Source organism: Mustelus asterias, chromosome 12 (assembly GCF_964213995.1).
Source record: "Mustelus asterias chromosome 12, sMusAst1.hap1.1, whole genome shotgun sequence".
Lineage (NCBI taxonomy): Eukaryota > Metazoa > Chordata > Chondrichthyes > Carcharhiniformes > Triakidae > Mustelus > Mustelus asterias.
In genome coordinates, this window is record NC_135812.1 from 49139975 (window position 1) to 49163462 (window position 23488).

General features: G+C 43.0%; 1 protein-coding gene across 6 annotated transcripts in view; it reads left to right on the forward strand.

Annotated features, from left to right (window-relative positions):
* Nucleotides 1-23488, forward strand: part of zzef1 (zinc finger, ZZ-type with EF hand domain 1) — a 257862-nt gene that overhangs the window by 208699 nt on the left and 25675 nt on the right. For all 6 annotated transcript variants that reach the window (XM_078225185.1, XM_078225186.1, XM_078225188.1 and 3 more), the window contains 5 exons: nucleotides 1448-1807; nucleotides 3269-3412; nucleotides 5238-5406; nucleotides 7749-7847; nucleotides 9395-9560. In XM_078225185.1, coding sequence (XP_078081311.1) covers nucleotides 1448-1807; nucleotides 3269-3412; nucleotides 5238-5406; nucleotides 7749-7847; nucleotides 9395-9560 — 938 coding nt within the window. The remainder of the gene's footprint in view (nucleotides 1-1447; nucleotides 1808-3268; nucleotides 3413-5237; nucleotides 5407-7748; nucleotides 7848-9394; nucleotides 9561-23488) is intronic.

Below are 23488 nucleotides of genomic sequence, written 5' to 3' on the forward strand. Positions count from 1 at the left end.
TAAACCCACCTTTGCCCCATTTCCATTCCTTAATAACTTTGATTAACAAAAATCTATCCATCATAATTGACCTAGCATCAACTGCCTTTTGAGGAAGAAGGGTTCCATACTTCTACCACTATTTGTGCTCATTTTTAACTGTTCAGCCATGTCCCACTGACTCTTACCAGTGGAAATGGTTCCTCTTTATCTGTCTGTTCTGTGCCCTTTAATATCTTGGAAATTTCAATCAAATCACCTCTTAACCTTGTAAATTCTAGAGATCATAACCCTAGTTTGTGTAATATCACCTTGGAGTCCAGGTATTATTCTGGTAAATCTACACTGCATTTCCTTCAAGGTCAGTGTATTCTTCTAGAATTGAACGCAATTCTCCAGGTGTGATCTGGCTGGAGCTTAGTATAACTGTAGCATAGCTGCTACCTTCTTGTATTAAATTCCCATAGATATAAAGACCAGCACTCCATTATCTGTTTTGATTAATTTGCGAATCTCTCTATGGCATTTTGATGATCTATGTACCTGTGTCCTCTACCTATTGATCCTGTTGCAAGTTGAAGCAGTTTATTTTTAATTTACTCAGTGAAAACCCTTGGTGATTTTGAACATCTTTGTCAGTCTCCCTTAACCTTCTCTGCCCTAAAGACAGCAATCCAAATTTCTCTGGTTCTTCCATCTTCCTGATGTCTTCCATTAGAATGGAACCATTCTAATAATTGTCTGCACCCTTTCTGAGACATTGACATCCTTCCTAAAGCGTGCTAGCCAGAATTGAGCACAATAATTCAGCTGGGACCTCACTAATGTTTTATAAAGGTTTAGCACAATGGCTTTGCTTTTGTACTCAACTAAAGGGGTGGCACGGTGGTCAGCACTGCTGTCTCACAGCACCAGGAACCCTGGTTCGATTCCCGGCTTGGGTCACTGTCTGTGTGGTGTTTGCACATTCTCCCCGCGTCTGTGTGGGTTTTCTCCGGGTGCTCCGGTTTCCTCCCACAATCCAAAGATGAGCAGGTTAGGTGGATTGGCCATGCTAAATTGTCCCTTAGTGTCAGGGGGATTAGCTAGGGTAAGTGCATGGGTTATGGGGATAGGGCCTGGGTGGGATTGTGATCGGTGCAGACTCAATGGGCCTCCTTCTGTACTGTAGGGATTCTATGAATCCATGATAAAGCTTGATCAATGGCTGACTGACAATATTATAAAGTGAATGATCCGCATTGGGAGACAACTTGAGATTACTTTGATTTGTTTATCCCTAACATGGAAATCTCTGATCGCTGAGGTTTCCGGAATGCAAATTCTTTGAAGGATTGTAAAATGATTATAAACACATAAACAGTTGATGAATAGCCGAGGTTTACTTGAAATTATTTTCAAATTTGACTAATGATTTTGTGCATTTTTTAAAGGTTGGTAGATGAATCTAACTTGTCTGTTTTAACAGTCCAAGCCTCTGCGATGTGAGAAGGCAACAGAGGAGACCAACCCTGTGACACAGAAACTCATAACCAACACAGAAAGTGATTTACAGCTCAGCTTTGCCAAACAGCGACGGACTAAAAGCTCCATGCTGCTGCATAAAGAGCTCGACATGCGCAGTAAAAGGACAGCGCGCGACTACCTGTACAAAGTCAATGAAGCCATCTCCATATTGTACGCCAGGCATGTGCTCGCTTCTCTGTTAGCTGACTGGCCAAGTGGCGTGCCGATCACAGAGGAAGTGCTGGGTCTCAGCTGTCCATCTCACATGGCCTACATACTTGACTTGCTCATGCAACTTGAGGAAAAGCAACTTTGGGAAAAGGTTGGTGATGAGTGTTCAGGCTTGCGAGCTTGGTCAGTGCTAAGCAGCATTTTAGTAAGGCATGGTTATCTATCCAAAGACGTCTTCGCGTCTTTCCTTGGAGCAATGGGCAGATTCACAGATTGACAGAGTTTTTAAAATTCATTCATGGGATGTGGGCACCGCTGGCTGGACCAGCATTTATTGTCATTCCCTGAGGGCAGTTAAGAGTCAACCATTTTTCTGTGGATCTGGAGTCACATGTAGGTCAGACCAGGTAAGGATGGCAGATTTCCTTCCCTAAAGGGGCATTAGTGAACCAGATGGGTTTTTGCAACACAGCAATGGTTTCATGGTCATCATTAGACTTTTAATTCCAGATTTTTATTGAATTCAAATTTCACCATGGTGGGATTTGAACCAGGGTCCCCAGAGCATTACCCTGGGTCTCTGGATTGCTAGTCCAGTGATAATACCACTTATACCACTGCCAGGTGAGTTTTCATTGACTCCCAAAGACCATATGATGAATGGGTGTTGGGGTGGGGCCAGAATATCTCCTGGGTATCATCACAGCATTCAGAGCTCTGGTCTCTACTCGCCACAACTGTCCCGAGTGGGGTTTGAAGTCTGAAGCAGGAACGCTACCACTGAGCCAAAGGCTTGCTTCTGTGTCAGGCAGAATACAAAGAAATCACCAGCGAAAGCTGAACTTTTTGCTATTTAAAAAATGACTTTCGTTTCTGTAATAATTGTCAGGACATTCTTTAAAATGCTTTTAAAGTGGTTGGGGTGACATTGATGTAGGGGTGATGTCACTGGACTAGGCTAATTCTCTGGGGACACGGGTTCCAATCCTACCTCGGCAACTGGTGTCTGGAATTAAAAGCTAGAATATTAAACCTTTGTCGATTCTTGTAAAAAGAAAACCCATCTGGTTCACTCATGTCCTTCAGGGAAGGAAATCTTCTGTCCTTACCCGGTCTGGCCTACTTGTGACTCCAGATCCACAGCAATGTGTTTGACTCTTAATTGCCCTCTGAAATGGTCCAGCAAACTGCTCATTTCATGGGAAGAGATGGTCAACAAATTCTCAACCTGTCACCCCATGAAAGAAGGAAAAATAAGGCGCTGTTGTAATGTAGGCAATTGTCTTACTTTTCTATTTCCCAGCATGCCCCTCTCCCTACACTTTGTCTCTCCCCATAATATATAATGTTCAATATAATCAAACATCCATATGGAGAAAACAAATCTGTGATCAGATTTACTGGTCCTAATGCCTCAGTACAAATAAATTCAAATTGCTAAAATGGGAGGATCCATCAGTCGAAAATCACGCAATCAGACCACACATTTTATCCTATTCCTAATATTATCACAATTTGGAGCTTTCTTATTATGTATTCCTCATCTTTTTTACCTGTACAATTTACTTCCTGTGTTATGTATGTACTATTTTCTTTTCCTTATTTGCATCAGATTCTGCAGAAAGTGCTGCTCGGTTGTAGTGAGAAGATGCTGGGGTCTCTGGCAGTGACTGCCTGTCAGTTTATGGAAGAACCAGGAATGGATGTCCAAGTCAGGGAGTCCAAGCATCCCTATGACAACAATGCTACAATCGAGGTGTTGCAGCAGCTTTAATATGTATTGTGGTTACTTTGGAAGTGGGCTTGGGCTGCCATAGATGATGAGTCTTTGGTGTAAATAATGACATGAAACCATGACAGAACAAGGCCACACAGTTTCTGTGTCGTTTGACAAGCAACAAAACACAATTTATTCAGCGGCTAGAATTCTCCAGCTGTTCACGACCCACCGCTGCAGCCAGTGAGAATGGCGAATTTGGCGCTCAGCCGATCTCCGTTCACTGCAGCAGAACCGGAGATTCCCAGTCGCGGGCAAGGTCGGAGAATCTGGTGTCTATCACACCTGCAGGACATTGAAAAGCACTGTTGTCATGTAGGGAATATGTTCCCCCATTGGGTGCACAGCTAGCTCCCACAAACAGCAATGAATAAATGATGAATTAAATAGTCTTCCGTAGAGTTGGTTTGAAGGCTATATGTTTGACCAGAAGGACTCCTCTGCACGTGATCAGAGCTCCATGGAGTCTTTTGCATTGACCAGATAGGCCATCAATCTAACACCTCATCTGGAACTCTGGAATGTCATGTTAGATTATGTGCTCAAGTCTCTGGAGTGGGACTCTCAACTTTCTGAATTGGGGGGTGGGAGGGAGGGTGGAATTGCTACCAAATGAGCCATGGCTGGTGCCCAGTGCCACAGAGGATGTGTTGGTAATTATAGATGAAGTGAAATTGGATGAAGTGGTGGAAGATCTTTCTGAGCATTGATCGGGTCATTGCCTCCCATCAAAATGATGGGGCAATCTTAATTAGAACCCTAGCAACAAAAAAATGCACTTGAAAATAAAAAGCATTGCTGGTGTTAAGAGTCTGTCATGCCCTGAATCATGTCAGTGAGGAGGAGGGAGAGAGGCTGCATAGGAATATATAGAAGAGTTAAGTGATTGTGCAAGAAGATGGCAGATGGATTATAACATGGGGGAGTGTGAAATTATCCACTTTGGTAGAAAGAGTGAAGAGGCAGAATGTATTTAAAAGGAAAGGGACTAGTAATTGTTGACATTCAGTGGGATTTGGATATCCTGTATATAAATCACAAAGTTAACGTGTAGGTTCAACCAACAAATGGTATTTTAACCTTTATTGCACTGATCTTCGAGAGCTTGACAGTATAGCTGCTGTGTGGCTGTCTCCACTGGCTGGAGAGTGTAGAAATAACGATCATAGTCTCAGGTAAGGGGATCAGTCATTTAGAATGGAGATGAGAATTTACCAGAATTGTGAAGCTTTGTAATTCTCTATCCAAGAGGGCTGTGGATGCTCAGCTGTTGAGTATGTTCAAGGCTGAGTACTATAGCTTTCTGGGTACTAAGGAAATTGAGGGATATGGTATTAGGGTGGGAATGTGAAGTTGAGATGGAAATGCAGCTGTGACCTTATTGAATGACGGCGCAGACTCAAGGAGCCATAAGGCCTACTACTGTCTTTTTCAGTTAGTTAAAAGTTAGTTGAATGGTGAGGACGATGGGATCGACATGCTCATGTCATAGCCATGACTACATTTTGACAAATCTAGAAATAGGAAAGAACTGTCCCAATAGAACATAATTAAATATATAAACTTCCCCACAGAGCATTGTAGACCTCAAACATGCAAACATTAGGGCAACCTATTTGAAAAAATGCAAGCCGTAGCTTCTTGGTAATCATTATTCGTGGCACTTAGCCATAAATAATGGTTTATCAGTTTTTATGCAGCACTTTGTGTGTTTCTGTTCCAAAGATTTGGCAGATTAAGAATCTATGGGAACAATGACCAATCATCCAATAAAAGCTAAATAAAGTTTTCCTTTAACCTTTAGGACAAAGTTCACATCCCTGGTGCTATTTACCTGTCTGTGAAATTTGATCCTCGTTGTGTATCTGAGGATGGCTGTGATGAATTGTTGATGTCCAGTAGTAGTGACTACAAGCAAGATCGCCATATGTTCAGTGGATCATCGCACAAATGGATTGACTTTGACATTCCAGGTAAAATTTTCATTCAATCTGTAAGTTTGGAATATTTGATGAATGTTTTGCATTGAAGTGTGATCCATATACAATCAGAATCACTCTGCACATGGCACAGTGGTTAGCACTGCTGCCTTACAGCGCCTGGGACTCGGATTCGATTCTGGCCTTGGGTGACTGCAAACTCCACACAGGCACTTGATTTAATTTATTATTGTCACATGTATTAGTATACAATGAAAAGTATTGTTTCTTGCGCGCTATATAGACTAAGCATACTGTTCATAGAGAAGGAAAGGCGAGGGTGCCGGATGTAGTGTTACAGTCATAGTTAGAGTATAGAGAAAGATCAGCTTATATAGAATCATAGAATCCTACAGTGCAGAAGGAGACCATTCGGCCATCGATTCTGCACCAACCGCAATCCCACCCAGGCCCTATCGTCATAACCCCATGCATTTACCCTAGCTAGTCCCCCTGCACTAAAGGGCAATTTAGCATGGCCAATCCACCTAACCTGCATATTTTTGGACAGTGGGAGGAAACCGGAGCTCCCGGAGGAAACCCACACAGACATGGGGAGAATGTGCAAACTCCACACAGACAGTGGCCCGAGTCGGGAATTGAACCTGGGTCCCTGGCACTGTGGGGCAGCAGTGCTAACCACTGTGCCACCGTGCCGCCCATATGAAGCAGGTTGCACCCAAATTCGGGAGAGGACTTTCTGAGTATTGCCAGCATTTACTGTTTTTATTTCAGATTTCCAGCATTTGCAGTATTTTGCTTTTGCATTACAATTTCTGTCTTTGTACTGTCACAAAAATAAAAAAAAGCATGACAACATGGCCAAAGATATGCAGATTAGGTGGACTGGCCAAACTAAATTGCCCCTTAGTGTCTCAAGATGTGTAGCTTAGGGAGATTAGCGGGTTAAATATTTGGGGTTACGGGGATAGGATCTGGGTAAGATACTCTGTCAGAGTGCAGACATGATGGGCTGAATGGTCTCCTATACTGGAGGGATTCTATCTAACTAACTCAGTCCAATGGGCCAAACTCAACTTCCCAACAAAGTACAATCTCTCTTCACCTTGTCATGCTGTTAGAACAGTATGTTTTGTGACCAATGTACCTGACTTTTAAATTCTTTCTCACAGTCGCCATAGAGACCAAAAAGGGGTAAAACACTCATCTGTGATGCCTCTGAACAAACAGGCAAGGCTAGCAGATTATCTACTAGGGCATTCTGTCGAAGAACTTTAGTCGAGTACATTCTCAGGATGTGGTCATCACTGGTACGGTCGGAATTTAATGCCCATCCCCAGGAGTTACAACAAAGTTTCTTACTGAGCCCCGTCAGAGAGCAGATAAGAGTGAAATACTTTGATATGGGACTGGAGTCACAGGCAAGACTAAGTATTGAGCCAGTTAAGACAATCTAATAGCTTAATGGTCAACCTTTTATTTAAATTGAGTGCGGATTCTCAAATTGGTGGGATTTGATTTATGTGGATTATTGGCCCAGTAACAAAACTCCTGCACCATTGTATTCTGGTTATTTTGTTCACCGATTCACAGCTCAGCATGAGACTATTGTGACTAGCCTCCTTTGCTAAAAAAACATATCTTCAGACTACCTGTCAATGTTGTACTTGCAAAAAGGTTACTGGAAGAGAATCACGGAATTGTTATAGTACAGAAGGTGACCATTCAGCCCTTCGAGACTGCACTAGCTCTCCGAATGACCAATTCACTTTAGTGCCATTCCTACACCTTCTCCTGTAATCCTGCACATTCTTCCTTTTCAAATAAATAGCTAGTTCCCTTTTGATTGCTTCAATTGAACCTGCCTCCATCACTTTATTTGCCAGTGTATTCAGATCCTAACCACTTACTGTGTGAAAAAGTTTTCCTTATGTTGCTGTTGCTTCTTTTGCTCATTACTTTAAATCTGTGCCCTCACACCAATCCTTCCACCCTTGGGAACAGTTTATTTTCCCGATCGCCTCTGTCCAGACCCCTCATGATTTTGAATACTTTTATTAAATCTCCTCCCAGCTTTCTCTGCATTGAAAACAGTACCAACTTCTCCAATCAATCTTTGATACCTAAACCATAATGCAGAATGGGATGGGTTGAATATTTTGTATTTGGGTACATTTTCACCAAAGAATGGTGAAGCATGGATGATGGTTGCCAGTTCATTTCTTAAATTCAAAAATTAAACTTTGAAGTACAAATTGGCAGGTTTACCTGTCATATTTTTTCTATGCTGATTTTCCACAATGGCAGTGAGCTTTTGAATACTGGGAGGATTCTTCCCTGTCATAATGACTGTAGTGTTTTTTTATTTCTTCTAGGTGACACACTATATTACAGGTTCACATCAGACCTGGATACCAATGATTGGGGTTATAAGTTCACAGTGACAGGAGGCCACCGTGGGCGGTTCCTGACTGGTGAGTGCATATGTGAGGTAAAATAACTTACTTTCTCTCTATTATCTTTTCTCATTCGTTTTTTTTTTACTCCCGCTGTCTTTTCACTTATCTCGTTTTCCAGTTCATCCTCTTCCACATTCATTGTCTGTTCTCTCTCCTATTCTTTCATCCCTTTCTGCCATTTCTGTCCTTCTCTTTTCTGTTCTGTCCTTCTCCCCTTGTGTTTTCTGTTTACTAATGCTCTCTCTATCTGTGTCCTTTTCTTTCTCTCTCTCTATAGCCTATGTTGATTCTTGCTTTCTCTCACCAGTTCATCCTCTCTGTCTTCATCCATGACTATGCTACCTCAAGGTGACTAATCTAACCAATCCCTGGCTGATCTCTCATGTTCTATTGTCCTATAAACTTGGTGTCATCCATTTCCCGATCATTTTCATTCACCACCCCTGATCGCTGACCTACACTGGCTCCTGGAGGAGCAACACCACAATTTTAAAATTCTCATCCTTATTTTCAAATCCCTCCCAAGAGCTTCTTCCTATCTTTGCAATCTTCAATCCCTCCCAAGACATAAGCACCCCTCTATTGCTGGTCACTTGAGCATCCTTGGCAATAATACTCGATCATTAGTAGCTGTGTTTTCAGCTACCTACGCCCTAAACTCTGGAATTCCCTCCCTAAACTTCTCTGCCTCTCTACCTCACTTTACACTTTTAACACATGCCTTAAAAACCTGCTTCTATGACTAAACTTTTGATCATCCTTGTATCTCCTTTCGTGGCTCTGTGTGTAATTTTATTTTATGAAACTCCTTAGGACATTTTATTCTGTTAAAGACGCTATAAATGGCAGCTTTGAGAAAGGGTCATCTGGACTTGAAACGTCAGCTCTTCTCTCCTTACAGATGCTGCCAGACCTGCTGAGATTTTCCAGCATTTTCACTTTTGGTTTCCAGCATCTGCAGTAATTTGCCTTTATAAATGCAAGTTGTTGTTGTTCTCCCATCCCCCCCCCCCATGTAAACTCCTGTCCCTTCCTTCATCTCTGCAGTCATCCCCTCTCGCTATATTCCCTTTATCTTCTGTTCTGTATTTTCTCCCACATTCTCAAATCTGCTCAGTGGCGTATACTCAGACCTCATGCACAGAATTGCAAACCTATGTTTTTGACACTGTGGCCAAGTAAGCGATGGTGAATTAATCTTAATTTGCTTTAAAATTGGTAATACAGCAAGAATCTATCTTGAATTTACTGGCACTATTTGTCTTTGGAGCTTTTCCTCATCCATATACCTTGTTTTATGTCGTATTTGCTCCACTAATTGGAGGAGGAGCTCGATGTACGAACGGAATTAAAATGATTTTGTATATAATGTGATGGAGGCTTGTTTCGATGTAACTGTTAGCCCATTTGCCAGCTCCTTCAAATGCCTGATGGCAGTGCCACATTGCAGTGTGTGGGTGCTGCTTTATTGGTTACACGGTGCAGCTGAATCTCTGTGTTTCCGAGCTCCGTTCCTGCAGTAATATCTTGTTATTCATTCCTCTCTCTCTCTCTTTCTGTAGGGTTTGAGATACTCAAGCAAATGCTATCAGAGGAGAGGATTCTCCCACACCTACCACTAGCTGAAATTTGGGAATGGCAAGTGGGTGTGGCTTGTCAGCAGATGGGACATCAACGATTAAAGGCAGTTCATCTACTTTTGAAGATATTACAGTGCACCTTTCACAGGTACATCAGCAGGCCTGAAGCAGAGGGTTCAATTCCTATCAACATGTATTTATTACTTGTTAAAATTGCTGAGTTGACCACAACACTCCATTTATTATCTAGAGAAGTGGATGCAAGTCAGTCAGACGGAGACCAGTAAGTGATCTCAAAGGAACCCATTCTTTGCATTAAAATAAGCAACGTACTTTGGATGCTGGAATCTGAAACAAGAATGGAGGATGCTGGAAAACCTCAGCAGGCCTGGCAGCATCTGTAACGCGAGAAAGCAGAGTTAATGCTTTTAGTCCTTTTGGCTCTGCATCAGAACTGGAGAGAGAGAATGTGTTGGAGATTAAAATGGCGCTGTAGAGATTGTAACAAGTTGTAGCAACTTTAAGAACAAAAGACAGATAGTCCGGTGTGGGATGGGGGGGCAGCGGGGGTGGTTTGCATTGAGGCAATACATGTATGGGTTTAAGATGGAGAGAAAAGTCACAATCTAAAGCTGCTGAACTCAACGCTGTGTCCCGAGGGTTGCAATGTGCCTAACTGAAAGAGAAGATGCTGCTCCTCCAGCTTGTGTGGCCTCAAGGGGAACTTCCAAGTGGTGGTGTTTCCATGCGCCTGCTGCCCTCATCCTTCGAGGCAACAGCGTGGGTTTAGAAGGTGCCTAAGGAGCCTTGAGGAGCATTCAGCAGGCTCGGTGGGCTGAAAAGCCTACTCCTGACCCTATGTTCCCATGATACTGTGTTGAATAATAAATGATGCCCTTGTATAGTGCTCTGGCTTAGTATTCTGCTTTGGCGTTGGGCACAGAGAGTGAGAAATGGTCCAATCCCCAGCATTGGTGCCTGTTGTTTGATGTTAAAATGACCTGGTCCAAAAAGGTTTTTCATAAATCTGAATATTTATCAGGATTTATATGGGCCAGTCCAGGCTGCACCTCCTCCTTTTAGTCTGCAATTGTCATCGAAACATTATGAATGTATTTATACTGTTAACTGTCAAAATGTCATCTTCATTGTGGTGAAGCCTGCTTAATATTGGTTAATGCCATCTGGTCAATGCAGAAAATACTGGTCTTCAAAGAATAGACTCGAAAATTTTCTTTACAAATTGATCCTGTTTACTTCGAAGTAACTGATCTCAAATGGAGTTATGTTGAGATCCCCCACAATTATTACATTTCCTTTGTTATAAATGCCAATAACTTACATTTTTATTGCCCATTTACAGGATGTGCACGTCACTGGCTAGGCCAGCATTTATTGTCTATCCCTAATTACCTTTGGGAATGTGGTGGTGAGCTGCTGCCTTCTTGAACCGCTGCAGCCCCTGTGGTGTAGATCTGTCCGGATTCATTATATTGACTTTGTACTGTTTAATACAACTGAGTGGCTTGCTGGGCCATTTCAGGGGGCAGTTAAGAATCAACCACATTGGATCTGGAGTCACATGTAGGTCAGACCGGGTAAGGATGGCGGATTTCCTTCCCGAAAGGACATTGATGAACCAGGTGGGTTTTTACGACAATCAACAATGGTTTCATGGTCATCATTACATTTTTAGTTCCAGATTTTTATTGAATTCAAATTCCACCACCTCCCATAGTGGGATTCGAACCTGGTATTACTCTGGGTCTCTAGTTCAGTGATAATACCACTATACCACCACCACCTCTCTGAATTTCTTCTTGAATGTTCTGCTCAACAGCATAACTACTGTAGGGGGTCTATAAACTATCCCATCTGTATTTTCTAACCCTAGATTGTCCTCATCTCCCTGTCCATACTGATTCTACTTACTGATCTTCTGAGCCAAGATCGTTCCTCACTACTTATATTATCCTTATTTCCATTCTGCCTGTCTTTTGGAAATGTTGTGTACCAAAAAATACATATTTCATAACCTTGGTCACATTGCAAGCATGTTGCCATAATGACATTAGGGTAATTGAGGTGGGTTTCTGCTCCTGATCTTTGACTATCCTCTATTCAGGTGAGGGTAAGAATCCCACTTCCTCGATTACTTTGGGAGTGTAGTCAGTGGCCATGAGAGGTTACAGTAATCAGGAGCCAACAACTGACTGGAAAAATGACCAGGGTACCGTAGTTTAATTAAATAATCCAGAAGTCTGACCTAACAATCCTGAGAACACAAGTCAAAATCATACCATGGCAGCTTGAGAATCTGAATTCAATTTTTTTTTTAAATCTGGAATTAAAAAGGTGCTGCAGTAAAAGGGACCATGATGCTAACATAAAAACTGCATGGTTCACAAACATCTGGCCCAGATCAGACTCTCACAACATCACAGATTCCTAACTGCACTGTAAAGTGAGCTGGCAAACCACACAGCCGTATCAAACCACAGCCAACAGTTCAAGAAGGTGACCCATCATGGAAACCTCAGGGAAAATTGGGCTGGGCAATAATTGCTGATCTTGTCACGTCCTGAGTGGCTGAATTCTTTTGATAATCCTAAATTATGATTCATGATATCAATTGAAATGTTTCAAACCACTGAGGCGGCACGGTGGCACAGTTGTTAGCACTGCTGCCTTACAGCACCAGGGACCCGGGTTCGATTTCCGGCTTGGGTTACTGTCTATGTGGAGTCTGCATGTTCTCCCCATGTCTGCGGAGAATGACAGACATGTTTCCTCCAGGTTCTCCCACTTCCCCCCACAGTCAGAAAGACGTGCTGGTTAGGTGCATTGGCCATGCTAAATTCTCCCTCAGTGCCCCGAACAGGCGCCGGAGTGTGGTGAATAGGGAATTTTCACAGTAACTTCATTGTAAGCCTCCTTGTGGCACCAATAAATAAACTTTATAACTGTTTTGTAACCAAGGGTAGTGCTTCAGCTTTCCACTAGTCTGTGCTATTGGACAAGGACTTCTGAATTACATCAGCTTGTTTTTAAAGGTCACTGCCAGAATCATTTATTTTGTCATCCAGCCATACTCTCAGAAGAGTTTTATTTGAAAACTCACATAAATGTTGTTAGGATGCGGATGTGAATGTGACTCCCAGACTCAGGACCTAAAATAGGAGACAAATGCAAAAGGACTGAGAAGAGTTGACATTTCCCTCTTTGTTTCAATAATGTAAACAGTTTTATTCTGCTATTTATGCCTGCATCATTTTTAAAATCATCCTTGTAAAATGGTGTGTGTCGCAGCCTGCCAAGGTGAGAGAGACAGCTGCATGCTACTCCACAGCTGTGTGCAGAGGTTGTTACAGCTGTTTGGAGGTGTGGATGTACGCTAGCACTCCCCTCGTGAATATTAGCACACCCAGTCCTTTAAAAGCAGGTGCTTCCTCTGGCAGAAGAGGAGTCATAGAGGTTTACAGCATGGAAACAGGCCCTTTGGCCCAACTTGTCCATGCCGCCCTTTATTTTAAACCCCTAAGCTAATCCCAATTGCCCGCATTTGGCCCATGTCCCTCTATACCCATCGTACCCATGTAACTATCTAAATACTTTTTAAAAGATAAAATTGTACCCGCCTCTACTACTACCTCTGGCAGCTTGTTCCAGACACTCACCACCTTGTGTGTGAAAAAATTGCCCCTATGGGCACTTTTGTATCTCTCCCCTCTCACCTTAAACCAATGCTCTCTAGTTTTAGACTCCCCTACCTTTGGGAAAAGATATTGACTATCTACCTTGTCTATGCCCCTCATTATTTTATAGACCTCTATAAGGTCACCCCTCAGCCTCCTACGCTCCAGAGAAAAAAGTCCCAGTCTATTCAGCCTCTCCCTATAACTCAATCCATCAAGTCCCGGTGGTATTCTAGTAAATCTTTTCTGCACTCTCTCTAGTTTAATAATATCCTTTCTATAATAGGGTGACCAGAACTGCACACAGTATTCCAAGTGTGGCCTTACCAATGTCTTGTACAACTTCAACAAGACGTCCCAACTCCTTTATTCAATGTTCTGACTGATGAAGCCAAGCATGCTGAATGCCGCCTTCACCACTCTGTACACCTGTGACTCCACTTTCAAGGAGCTATGAACATGTACCCCTAGATCTCTTTGTCCTGTAACTCTCCCCAACGCCCTACCAGAGTTGTGCTGCACTCTCATCCGCTTCGCTGGGGGAAAAAAAAATCTTTTAATAATTCCTTTGATTGGCAGCTTGTTTTACATTGTGCCCCATGGTAATTAGTGTGTGTATATTTACAATGCAAATTTAATTTTTTCTTTCTTATTTATATAAATAGCTGCTATCAACACGGTACAAATACAGCCGTTGTTCAGTGAATCTTATTTGCACATAAACAATACATTCAAATATTTGCAAAGCCTCATATTCAGACACGGGTTTGCTTTGACTCCAAACTTTGTTTTACTGAACATCATAAGTAATTGTCACCCCTCCTCCTTTCTGTAATTTGTTCCAGCACTGGCACTCACTGGGATCCCGCACTCTTCCAATTCTGGGCTCGCGGATAATTTAATCACTTCACAATTGGTGGCCATGCCATCAGCCACTTAGATCCTAAGGCCCTGGTATTCCTTCCCTAAACCTTTCCACTTCTCGACTCCTCCCCTGCCCCAAGGCAGTTCCTTAATATCAAGCTTTCCATCATCTGTCCTAATATCCTTGTATGACCTAATGTTTTCTAACATGTTTTCCCCTGTCAAAGGCACATTATAAATGCAAATTGCTCCTGCAAGTTACTAACATTTGCCCCTTGCTGCGCACTTCTAATATTTATGCGGCTTACTGATTGGTCGATAAGCACACCCTAATTCCAGACCAGACTATCAATTCTTCTCCCTGTTGATATATTGGGGGCGGTTCTCCCAAAAAACTTCTGTGTTGAATTCACGTAAAAACTGGAGTAAGTCCCTCTGTTTTTTTCAGCAGGAGTTTCAAAATGAATCTCCCACACTCTGTGCACTGCAGAGTGCCCCAGTGAGATTGACTCTGAGCATCAGGAGCCGGGGCCTATTCCCAGTGGAGAGGCTGGCAGCATCATGCTGAGCGGGTCACTGCGCAAGAACCCACCTGTTGTTAGTGTTTATTTATTAGTCACAAGTAAGGCTTATATTAACACTGCAATCAAGTTACTGTGAAACTCCACTAGTTGCCACATTCGGGTCAATGCACCTAACCAGCTCGTCTTTCAGACTGTGGGAGGAAACTGGAGCACCTGGAGGAAACCCACACAGACACGGGAAGAATGTGCAAACTCCGCACAGAGTGACCCAAGCTGGGAATCGACCCGGGTCCCTGGCGCTGTGAGGCAGCAGTGCTAACCACTGTGCCACCATGCCGTTACCGCCAAGATCGGTGCATGTGCAGTGGCCCTTGTCTGCTGACCTCCAGGTCGCTGGCCATCCCCGCAGCCCCTGCATCGCTGGCCATGTGGACCCCCATCCCACGGCCTGATCGCTGACCCCCTGAACGTGCCTAGGCCAGCCTCGACCCGCCGCGCAAACCCGATCTCAGAATCCCCCCCTCAATCTCTGAATGTGGCCTGACTCCCCCAGCAGGCTGTCCCACCCCAATGGCAAGCCCCAACCACTGGCCTCCCTCTTCCGTCACTCAGAGTAGCAGCGGGACCCTCCACCCCCAAAGATCACCTTCCGAAATGCCAAGATGTCCCCTGTGCATTGGGACTTAGCCCCTTGGGCAGTGCCAGGGGCCCAAGCTGGCACTGCCATGGTGGCAATGCCCAAGGGGCCCAGGCATCCAACCCTCTGGGGGGCCTCGATTGCCCCCTTCACTCCAGTGGGGTCAGGTCACCAGCTCCCTGCAAGTGGAGACTAGCTGGCACTTTAGTCCCGGGCCTGCTATTGCTATTTAAATTAGATTAAAATTGCATGTCGAATACATTAGGCATCTCCACGCTGATTTCTGGCGCGGAGCTGGCGGCGCCAGAAATCCCATGCTGGGAGACACGTGGAGGTCATGGCGCCCAGTGGGGAATCCGTGAAACAGCCTCTGCTAGAGTCTCCTGTCCGCCCTGCTACAAAAGCAGCATAGCAGGATGGGAGAATCATCCCATTGTCTTAGTTGTAATGACCAAACAAAACCTTTTCAGTCTTTCATTCTGCCTCGCCCGCCTCTTCCACTATATCATTCATTACATTTCTGCCCCTCTTCAAGGTGATTTAGATAAGCAAGTGAGTGGGAAAATACATGACAGATGCAATTTAACGTGGATAAATGTGAAGTTATCCACTTTGAATGGAGAAACAGAATGACAGAGTATTATTTAAATGGTGATAGATTGGGAAATGTACTAAGAGACCTGGAATTCCTTGTACACCAGTTACTGAAAGCAAGCATGCAGGTACAGCAAGCAGTTAGGAAGACAAATGGTATGTTGGTCTTCATTGCAAGAGTACTTCATTACAGGAGCAAAGATGTCTTGCTGCAACTGTTCAGGGTATTGGTGAGATCACACCCGGAGTATTGTGTGCAATGTTGGTCTTCTTACCTAAGAAAGGATAAACTTGCCATGGAGGGAGTGCAGCAAAGGTTCACCCAACAGATTTCTGGGATGGCAGGATTGTTGTATAAGGAGAGATTGGGTTGACTGGGCCTGTATTCATTATGGAATTCAGAAGAATGAGAGGGGATCTCATTGAAATGTGTAAAATTCAGACAGGGCTGCACAGACTGGATGCAAGGAGTGTTGTTTTCTGTGGTTATTCTATCTGCTATGTTCTTGTCCAAGTCCATTCCCAAGCCACTTTACATCTTTCTCACAGCACACACTCCTGCCTAACTTTGTATTATCAGCAAACTTGGAAATATTGCACTTGGTTCCCACGTCTAAACTGCTGTACGTCAACATTTCCCAATATATCATCATTTAACTAATACTCTGCCAGTCGATTTCTCTTACCAAAGTGGATAACTTCATACCTAACCACATTATACAGCATCTTCCATGTATTTGTCCACTCACTCAACTTTTCAAAATCACCTTAAAGCCTCTTAACATCTTCCTCACCCCCCACATTTGCACCTAGTTTTGTGCCGTCAATGAACATGGAAATATTACATTTGGTTCCCTCGTCTAAATCATTGATGTACATTGTGAATAGCTGGGCCGAAGCACTGATCCCTATGGGACCCCACAAGTTACCGCCTGCCAATTCGAAAAAGACAGATTCCTTCCTACTCTGTGTTTCCCATCTGCTAACCAATTCTCAATCCATGCCAGTACATTACCCCTAATCCCAAGAGCTTCTATTTTGCATACCAACCTCTAATGTGGGACTTTATCAAAAGCTTTCTGAAAATCCAAATACACCACATCCACTGGTTCACCCTTATCTATTCTACTAGTTACGTCCTCTAATTACTCCAGTAGGTTTGTCAATATGATTCCCCTTTCAAAAATCCATATTGACTTTGTCTAATCCTGTTGATGTTTTCTGTTATTGCAGCCTTTATGATAGACTCTAATATTTTTCCTATTATTGCTGTTAGGCTAACCGGTCTGTAATTCTCTGTTTTCCTCCCTCTTTTTTAAACAATGGGGTTACACTGGGGCCACCTTCCAATCTGCCAGGACTGTTCCAAAATCTATTGAATTTTGGAAGGTGACAACCAACGCTTCCACTGTTTCCATGGCCACCTCCTTTATTACTCTGTTTGCCTTTTTAAATTTCTTAGTGCGCGTCCCTACCATGTTTAAATGTGTCTGAAATAGTTGAAGTGCTTCAACCATGTTTGATTAAGTACCATGGTGGGGGACTAGCTCAGAGTGTGACTGCCTTTGGAATGAAAAACGGCTTCCCATAAACAGCTGCTGCAGTACTTAGAACTCATGTATTGCTATCACAGCAAGTTTCCAGGAATTTTTGTTTCGCAGGTAGTTTACTGCTCATGTTTACTTGTCTGGAATTGAACGTCTAGGAAAAGTTCATGATGCACACTTACTCGCAAGCTCGCCACTCTGTACCATGTAAATGAAACATTATTTAGAACAATCATTGCAGACCTCTGGTTAGACCTCATACTGTTCAGTTCTGTGCATCACATTTCAGGAAAGAGAGGATCTTGGAAAGAATGCAGTGCAGATTCAACAGATACCACAAAGTCGAGGATTAAATTATGAGGACAGATTGCATAAATTTAACTTGTATTTCTTTGACTATCACAGTTAAGGAGTGAGATGTTTGAGATGATTGAAGGATTGTAGTTGGTGGAGTAGATAGAGAGAAACCGTGTTCTCTGATTGGGCAGGGTAGAACATTGGGGCACAAGCCGAAGGTTAGACCCACACTGTTGAGGAGCAAGAAGCATATTTCAGGTTAGGGGAAATCTGCAACTCCCTGCCCCACAAAAAGATCAATTGGTAATTTCAAAACTGATGTTGATAGATTTCTGTTAAGTTACTGGGGGAGTACTGAACCAAGCATGTAAATGGGTTGATGAAATATTGGGGAGAAAAAATCTCGTTAAGTAACCACAATGTAAGCAGCAGATGTAGGCGTACAGAATTTGCTATAATGCAATTCTTGAGGTAAACTCCTCGTTTATCGAGTATGTCCAATCTGCAAATGATTTCATTGTCCTCTGTGTGATGTCCACAGAACTGACCATTCATGTTGGTGCTTGGGGAATCTTACAACCTCTGGCCTATCTTACTGCTTCTGGCCTTCCCCTGGACATGTTAGATGTTACGAGTTTGACGCAGATGAGCTGAACCAAGTATAAATGAGCAGAAGCTTTAAAGGGGCAGTCATGTTTGAAAGCTGAACTTGATAGTGGTGCTTCAGACCACCTGTGATCAGCTATTGAGTTAGACTTCTCCAACATTACATTTTTAAGGAAGGTGTGAATGGGAGCTGCACTCTTGAAGATAGTATTTTTAAAATATACTTGTTCATAGTGTTGTGGGCGCTGCTGGCATTATTACCCATCCCTAATTGCCCTAAGAAGGTGGTGAGCTGCCTTCTTGAACTGCTGCAGTCCCTGAGGAGTAAATACACCCACAATGCTATAAGGGAGGGAGTTCCAGGATTTTGACCCAGCGAAATGTATTTCCAATTCTGGATGGTGAGTGGCTTAGAGGAGAAACTCCAGTTGGTGGTGTTCCCATATATTTGCTGCCCTTGTCCTTCTAGATGGCAGTTTGGAAGGTGCTGTCTACGGAACCTTGGTGAGTTCCTGCAGTGCATCTTGTAGCTGGTACACATGGCTGCCACTGTTTGTCGGTGGTGGAGGGAGTGAATGCTTGTGGAAGGGATGTGAATCAAGTGGGCTGCTTTGTCCTGGATGGTGTCGAGCTTGTTGAGTGTTGTTGGAGTTGCATTCATCCAGGCAAGTGGAGAGTATTCCATCACACTCCTGACTTGTGCCAAGTGGATGGTGGACAGGCTTTGGAATTTAGAATGCGTGGAGGGATTTCCGTTTCTGGTTTCCTTCTAGTTCCCAAAAGAGAAATTTGATTCTGATCTGACTCTGCACTTGTACAGAAACTGCTTCAATTCAGCACCAAATGTGGAGTATAAAAGCACACAAATGGTTCCTGCTAGACAGAGGTAGTGAATTGAACATTGAGAAAGATTTTCCACAGACTCTGCTTTTCATGCAGTCTTCCTGATGTACACAATGTGTGATCCACTAAGCCATGGAATATTTGAGATGGACGCGATAACCCATAGAGCGGATTGACGTATTTGGGGGGAGCTGAGGCCATATGTGGAATTAAATACAAAGACGAGAATTTTATATTTAAAGCATTGAGGAGCAAGGAGCCAATGCAAGTCAGCGAGGAAGGAAGGGGATTAATGGACAAGTGGAACTTGGCGCAGCAGCAGAGTTTTACATTGATTGTGAAGCTTAAGGAATGGGAAACTGATGAGAGATGGGAATAATACCAGGGAAAAGGTTAAGTTTCATTGCTGCTGTTACAATAGTCAGTTGTTGTTGGCCAATGGAACACAGGTGCAAAGTAGTAAAGAGTAACTTTAGGAGTGATATCTGGAGGTAGATTTTCATTCAGACTTGAAATGGAATGGTCGAAGCCAAAACCTTGGAACCATTTAAGACACAATGGAGGGAGTATAGAGTTTGGATGAATTCAGGTGAGCCGAAAGAGTTCCCTTATCTATAACCTCCTTGTGGAGTGAAAGATGTCTCTAACCAAGCTGCCATCCTGAAAACTATCAATGATTAGCATGAATGATAAATCCATGTGGATCTACAGCCTAGTTTGTGCAACACAAGTACACGGAAAGACTTTTAATAACACCAGCTGCTGAAGTACTTTGAAAAATGCCCATACTTTTCCGGTAACTGCAGCATGCTGGTAAAATTGCAAAAAAAACAAATAAAATGACAAATTGCTGAAAGAAATTAGATTTTGTGTTTTTATTAGATTCATACGATAATGGATCCAGGGTTCAGTGTGTTTCAAGTCATAAATTTTATTCCCTGTCATTCTGTGTAAAATTTTAGCTTGGTCAACCTGGCAAAAGCTACATTAGCTGATCACTAGTAGGGGGTTTGCTGTAGTTCTTCCACCCCCAGCCCCGCATGTGTGTCCGAACACGCTGCCCCATCACGATGATAAATTACATCAGAAATCCGCAACTGGCTTGGATTTCCGTGCAGCTCCTTTGAACATGGAGAGAAACAGCTTCTACTGACAGGCTGGTGGAAGCAGATTCATTCGTCATTTTAAAAATGATATTGGATACATGCCTGAAAAGGAAAGAAATTGCGGAGTGAATCTAATTGGATAGCTCTTTCAAAACAGGAACAGGAATGCTGGGTCAAATGGTCTTTCTCTGTGCTATAAAGATTCTGTGATTTCTACAGCCATAGCCATTAAATTGTACATGACTTGAAAAACAATTGATGGGTTAATTTGTACTTTGTTGACACAAACATGGTTACTAAGGACTGTGCTTTTAGTTTGCTTAACAGATGTCAGGGAATGCAAAACAACAACCAGATGCTAGTAGTTTGTGGTATGGATCATCAGCCTATTGTTTCCCTATAGTTAGTCCATTGTATTTACAATTATTCCACGCTTTGGGCGCATCTGCAATCTCTCATCGATCAGTTCCTGCTTAGCTGGGAACAACAAAGCCATTCTCTACAAAGGTGGTTCTGCCAAACATCCTGCTAGCAAGAATCTGTTTTGCTTTGTCTTGAAGGTGTGCCAGCAGCTTGTGATGCTTAAGATGGTTATTTTAGAGACCAGCCCAACAGCGTTGAAAATGATCTTTATGGACAGCTCTCTTACCAGCTCTCTCTTGAGTTTAGTGAATGTAATTCCATTGCATAGACAGGTCACCACTGCCAAAGAGGCAATATAATGGTGTGCCAAAAAAGATGTTTTGTTATTCTGGTTCAAGAAAAGAATATCCGACATAAGTGACATTAAGGGCTTTTTTTAAAAAGCTTTATTTTTGTGCTTTCTAAATAAACAAGTTGTTTTTTCCAAGGTGGTTGGTCTGCCTCTGTGGCACTTTCCCATGACGAATTGAGACTGCAAGAGCAGATATCATCCTGTCCAATGCTATTCCGTGTATCAAGTATATAGAAGCATTGAATCCTTACAGTGCAGAAAGAGGCCATTCGGCCCATTGAGTCTGCACCAACTCTCCGAAAGAGCATCTTACCCAGGCCCTCCCTTCCACCCTATCCCCATAATCCCGCGTATTTACCATGGCTAATCCACCTAACCTACACATCTTTGGACACTAAGGGAAATTTAGCACGACCAATCCACCTAACTTGCACATTTTGGACTGTGGCAGGAAACCAGGGCATCCGGTTAAGGATGGCACAGTGGTTAGCACTGCTGCCTCACAGTGCCAGGGATCCGGGTTCAATTCCGGCTTCATGTGACTGTCTGTGTGGAGTTTGCACGTTCTCCCTGCGTGGATTTCCTCCGGGTGCTCCGTTTTCCTCCTACACTCCAAAGATGTGCAGGTTAGGTGGATTGGCCATGGTAAATTGCCCCTTCATGTCAGGGGGATTAGCAGGGTAAATATGTGGGGTTACGAGGATAGAGTCTGGGTGGCATTGTTGTCAGTGCAGTTTTGATAGGCTGAGTATCCTCCTCCTGCACTGTAGGAATTCTATGATTCTATGAAGTCCCATTGCAGGACTTGAGCATAAAATCTGGGCTGGCATTTTCAATGCGGCACTGTAGGAGTGTTGCACTGTCAGAGGTGCAGTCTATCATATGAGATTGAGGCCCTCTATGGTGGAGATAGATTTCATTACACTATTTCAAAGAACAGCAGGAGAATTATCCTGACTGTCAATGTAATTATTTTATAAGCTTTTTATTTACATTTCTGTTTAAATTTTTCTTTTAGAAAAAACATATAGCGTTAGTTATTTATCCAAGGGCATTTAAACTTTATCGTATTTAATATAAACTGCATTTATCACTCAATCAATGTCATTAAAACAGACTATCTGGTCATTTTCAGGCTCAATGAACCCAATGGCCTCTTTCTGCACTGTAGAGATTCTTTTCTTTGATTCTATGACACAGGGAGAATGTGTGGTCAGGTTTTGGTTCACAGGAATTGTGAATATCTTGCTTGTTGAAGTTAATTTTGCAGTGAAGACAAACAAAAAGATACTGAGAAGTAACTCTGATCACATAACCAACCCTTATCGTCCAACTCAGATTATATTCAAAGTGTTTGACATGAGTTCCCAGTGTAGAAATGAGAATTAGAATGGGAGCAGAGAAATTGCTGGACAAAACACAAATGTATATTTAGTTCACTCTGTCCAGTTGTGGCAGTGGTGTGATGAAGTGATCATGGAGTTGTTATCTAAGGATAGTAATTGATCTCTTATCAGCTGATTGCAAAAAGAGCCAGAAAAACCACAGCGGTGGAATTTGGGAATCTGGGATCCAAATTTATTTGTTCCTTCCAAGCAAGCACACTGATGGGATGTGAATGGCAAGGCCAGCATTCATTGCCCATCTCTAATTGCCCTTGAGAAGGTGAGAGAGCTGTCTTCATGAACCGCTGCAGTCCCTGTGGTGTAGGGAAACCCACAATGCTGTTAGGGAGGGAGTTCCGGGATTTTGACCTAGTGACACTAAGGAACAGCGATATAGTTCCAAGTAAGAATGGTGAGTGACTTGGAGGTGGTGCTGTTCTCTTATGCCTGCTGCCTAGGTGGTAAAAGTATCCCACAAGGAAACAGGAATATGGGGGTAGCCAGAAGAATCACAGAAGAAAATTCTAGATTGTTGAGTAAAAGGCGTTTGCAACTTCATATCCAGTGATTTCTCCCCCCCCACCCCTTCCCATTCCCCATGATTCCCTCCCTTCCCATTCCCCATGTTTCCCCCCCTTCCTATTCCCCATGATTTCCCCCTTTCCCATTCCCCATGATTTCCCCCTTCCCATTCCCCATGATTTCCCCCCTTCCCATTCCCCATGATTTGCTCCCCTTCCCATTCCCCATGATTTCCCTCCTTCCCATTCCCCATGATTCCTCCCCCTTCCCTGATCTTGTAATAGTTAAGACTCTTGAGGGAAAAGACTGCATGTCATTTCAAGTCTCAATAATAGAATTCATTTGAATTTTGCCATTAGTGTGTTAAGAGTTCTGATTGTCTAGGCAGAGTTGTTTACTGACAAAAAAGTATGATTCCTGTCAACTTTGGCACAGAATGAGGAGATCATACACGCTCTCCCCCTCAGATGAGTTCTATTCTGGCACTCTTTGAGATTACAGCGTTGAATTTGAATTAATTAAATGCTGACCTCTTCTCGAGCATGGCAATTACTAAAATGGGTGCATCAAATAAAATTGCTGCATGAAATAAAGTCATTAACAATTTTTGGACACATCTGATAAAGTGAGAGATTATCTGGATAGTGCGGGTGTTTTCATTCTCTGTGAACCTGTAGGTTTCAAATGATGTTTGTTTCAAGCATAAATGTGCAGAGGTTTCTTTGTGTTGGACTAAAAGGG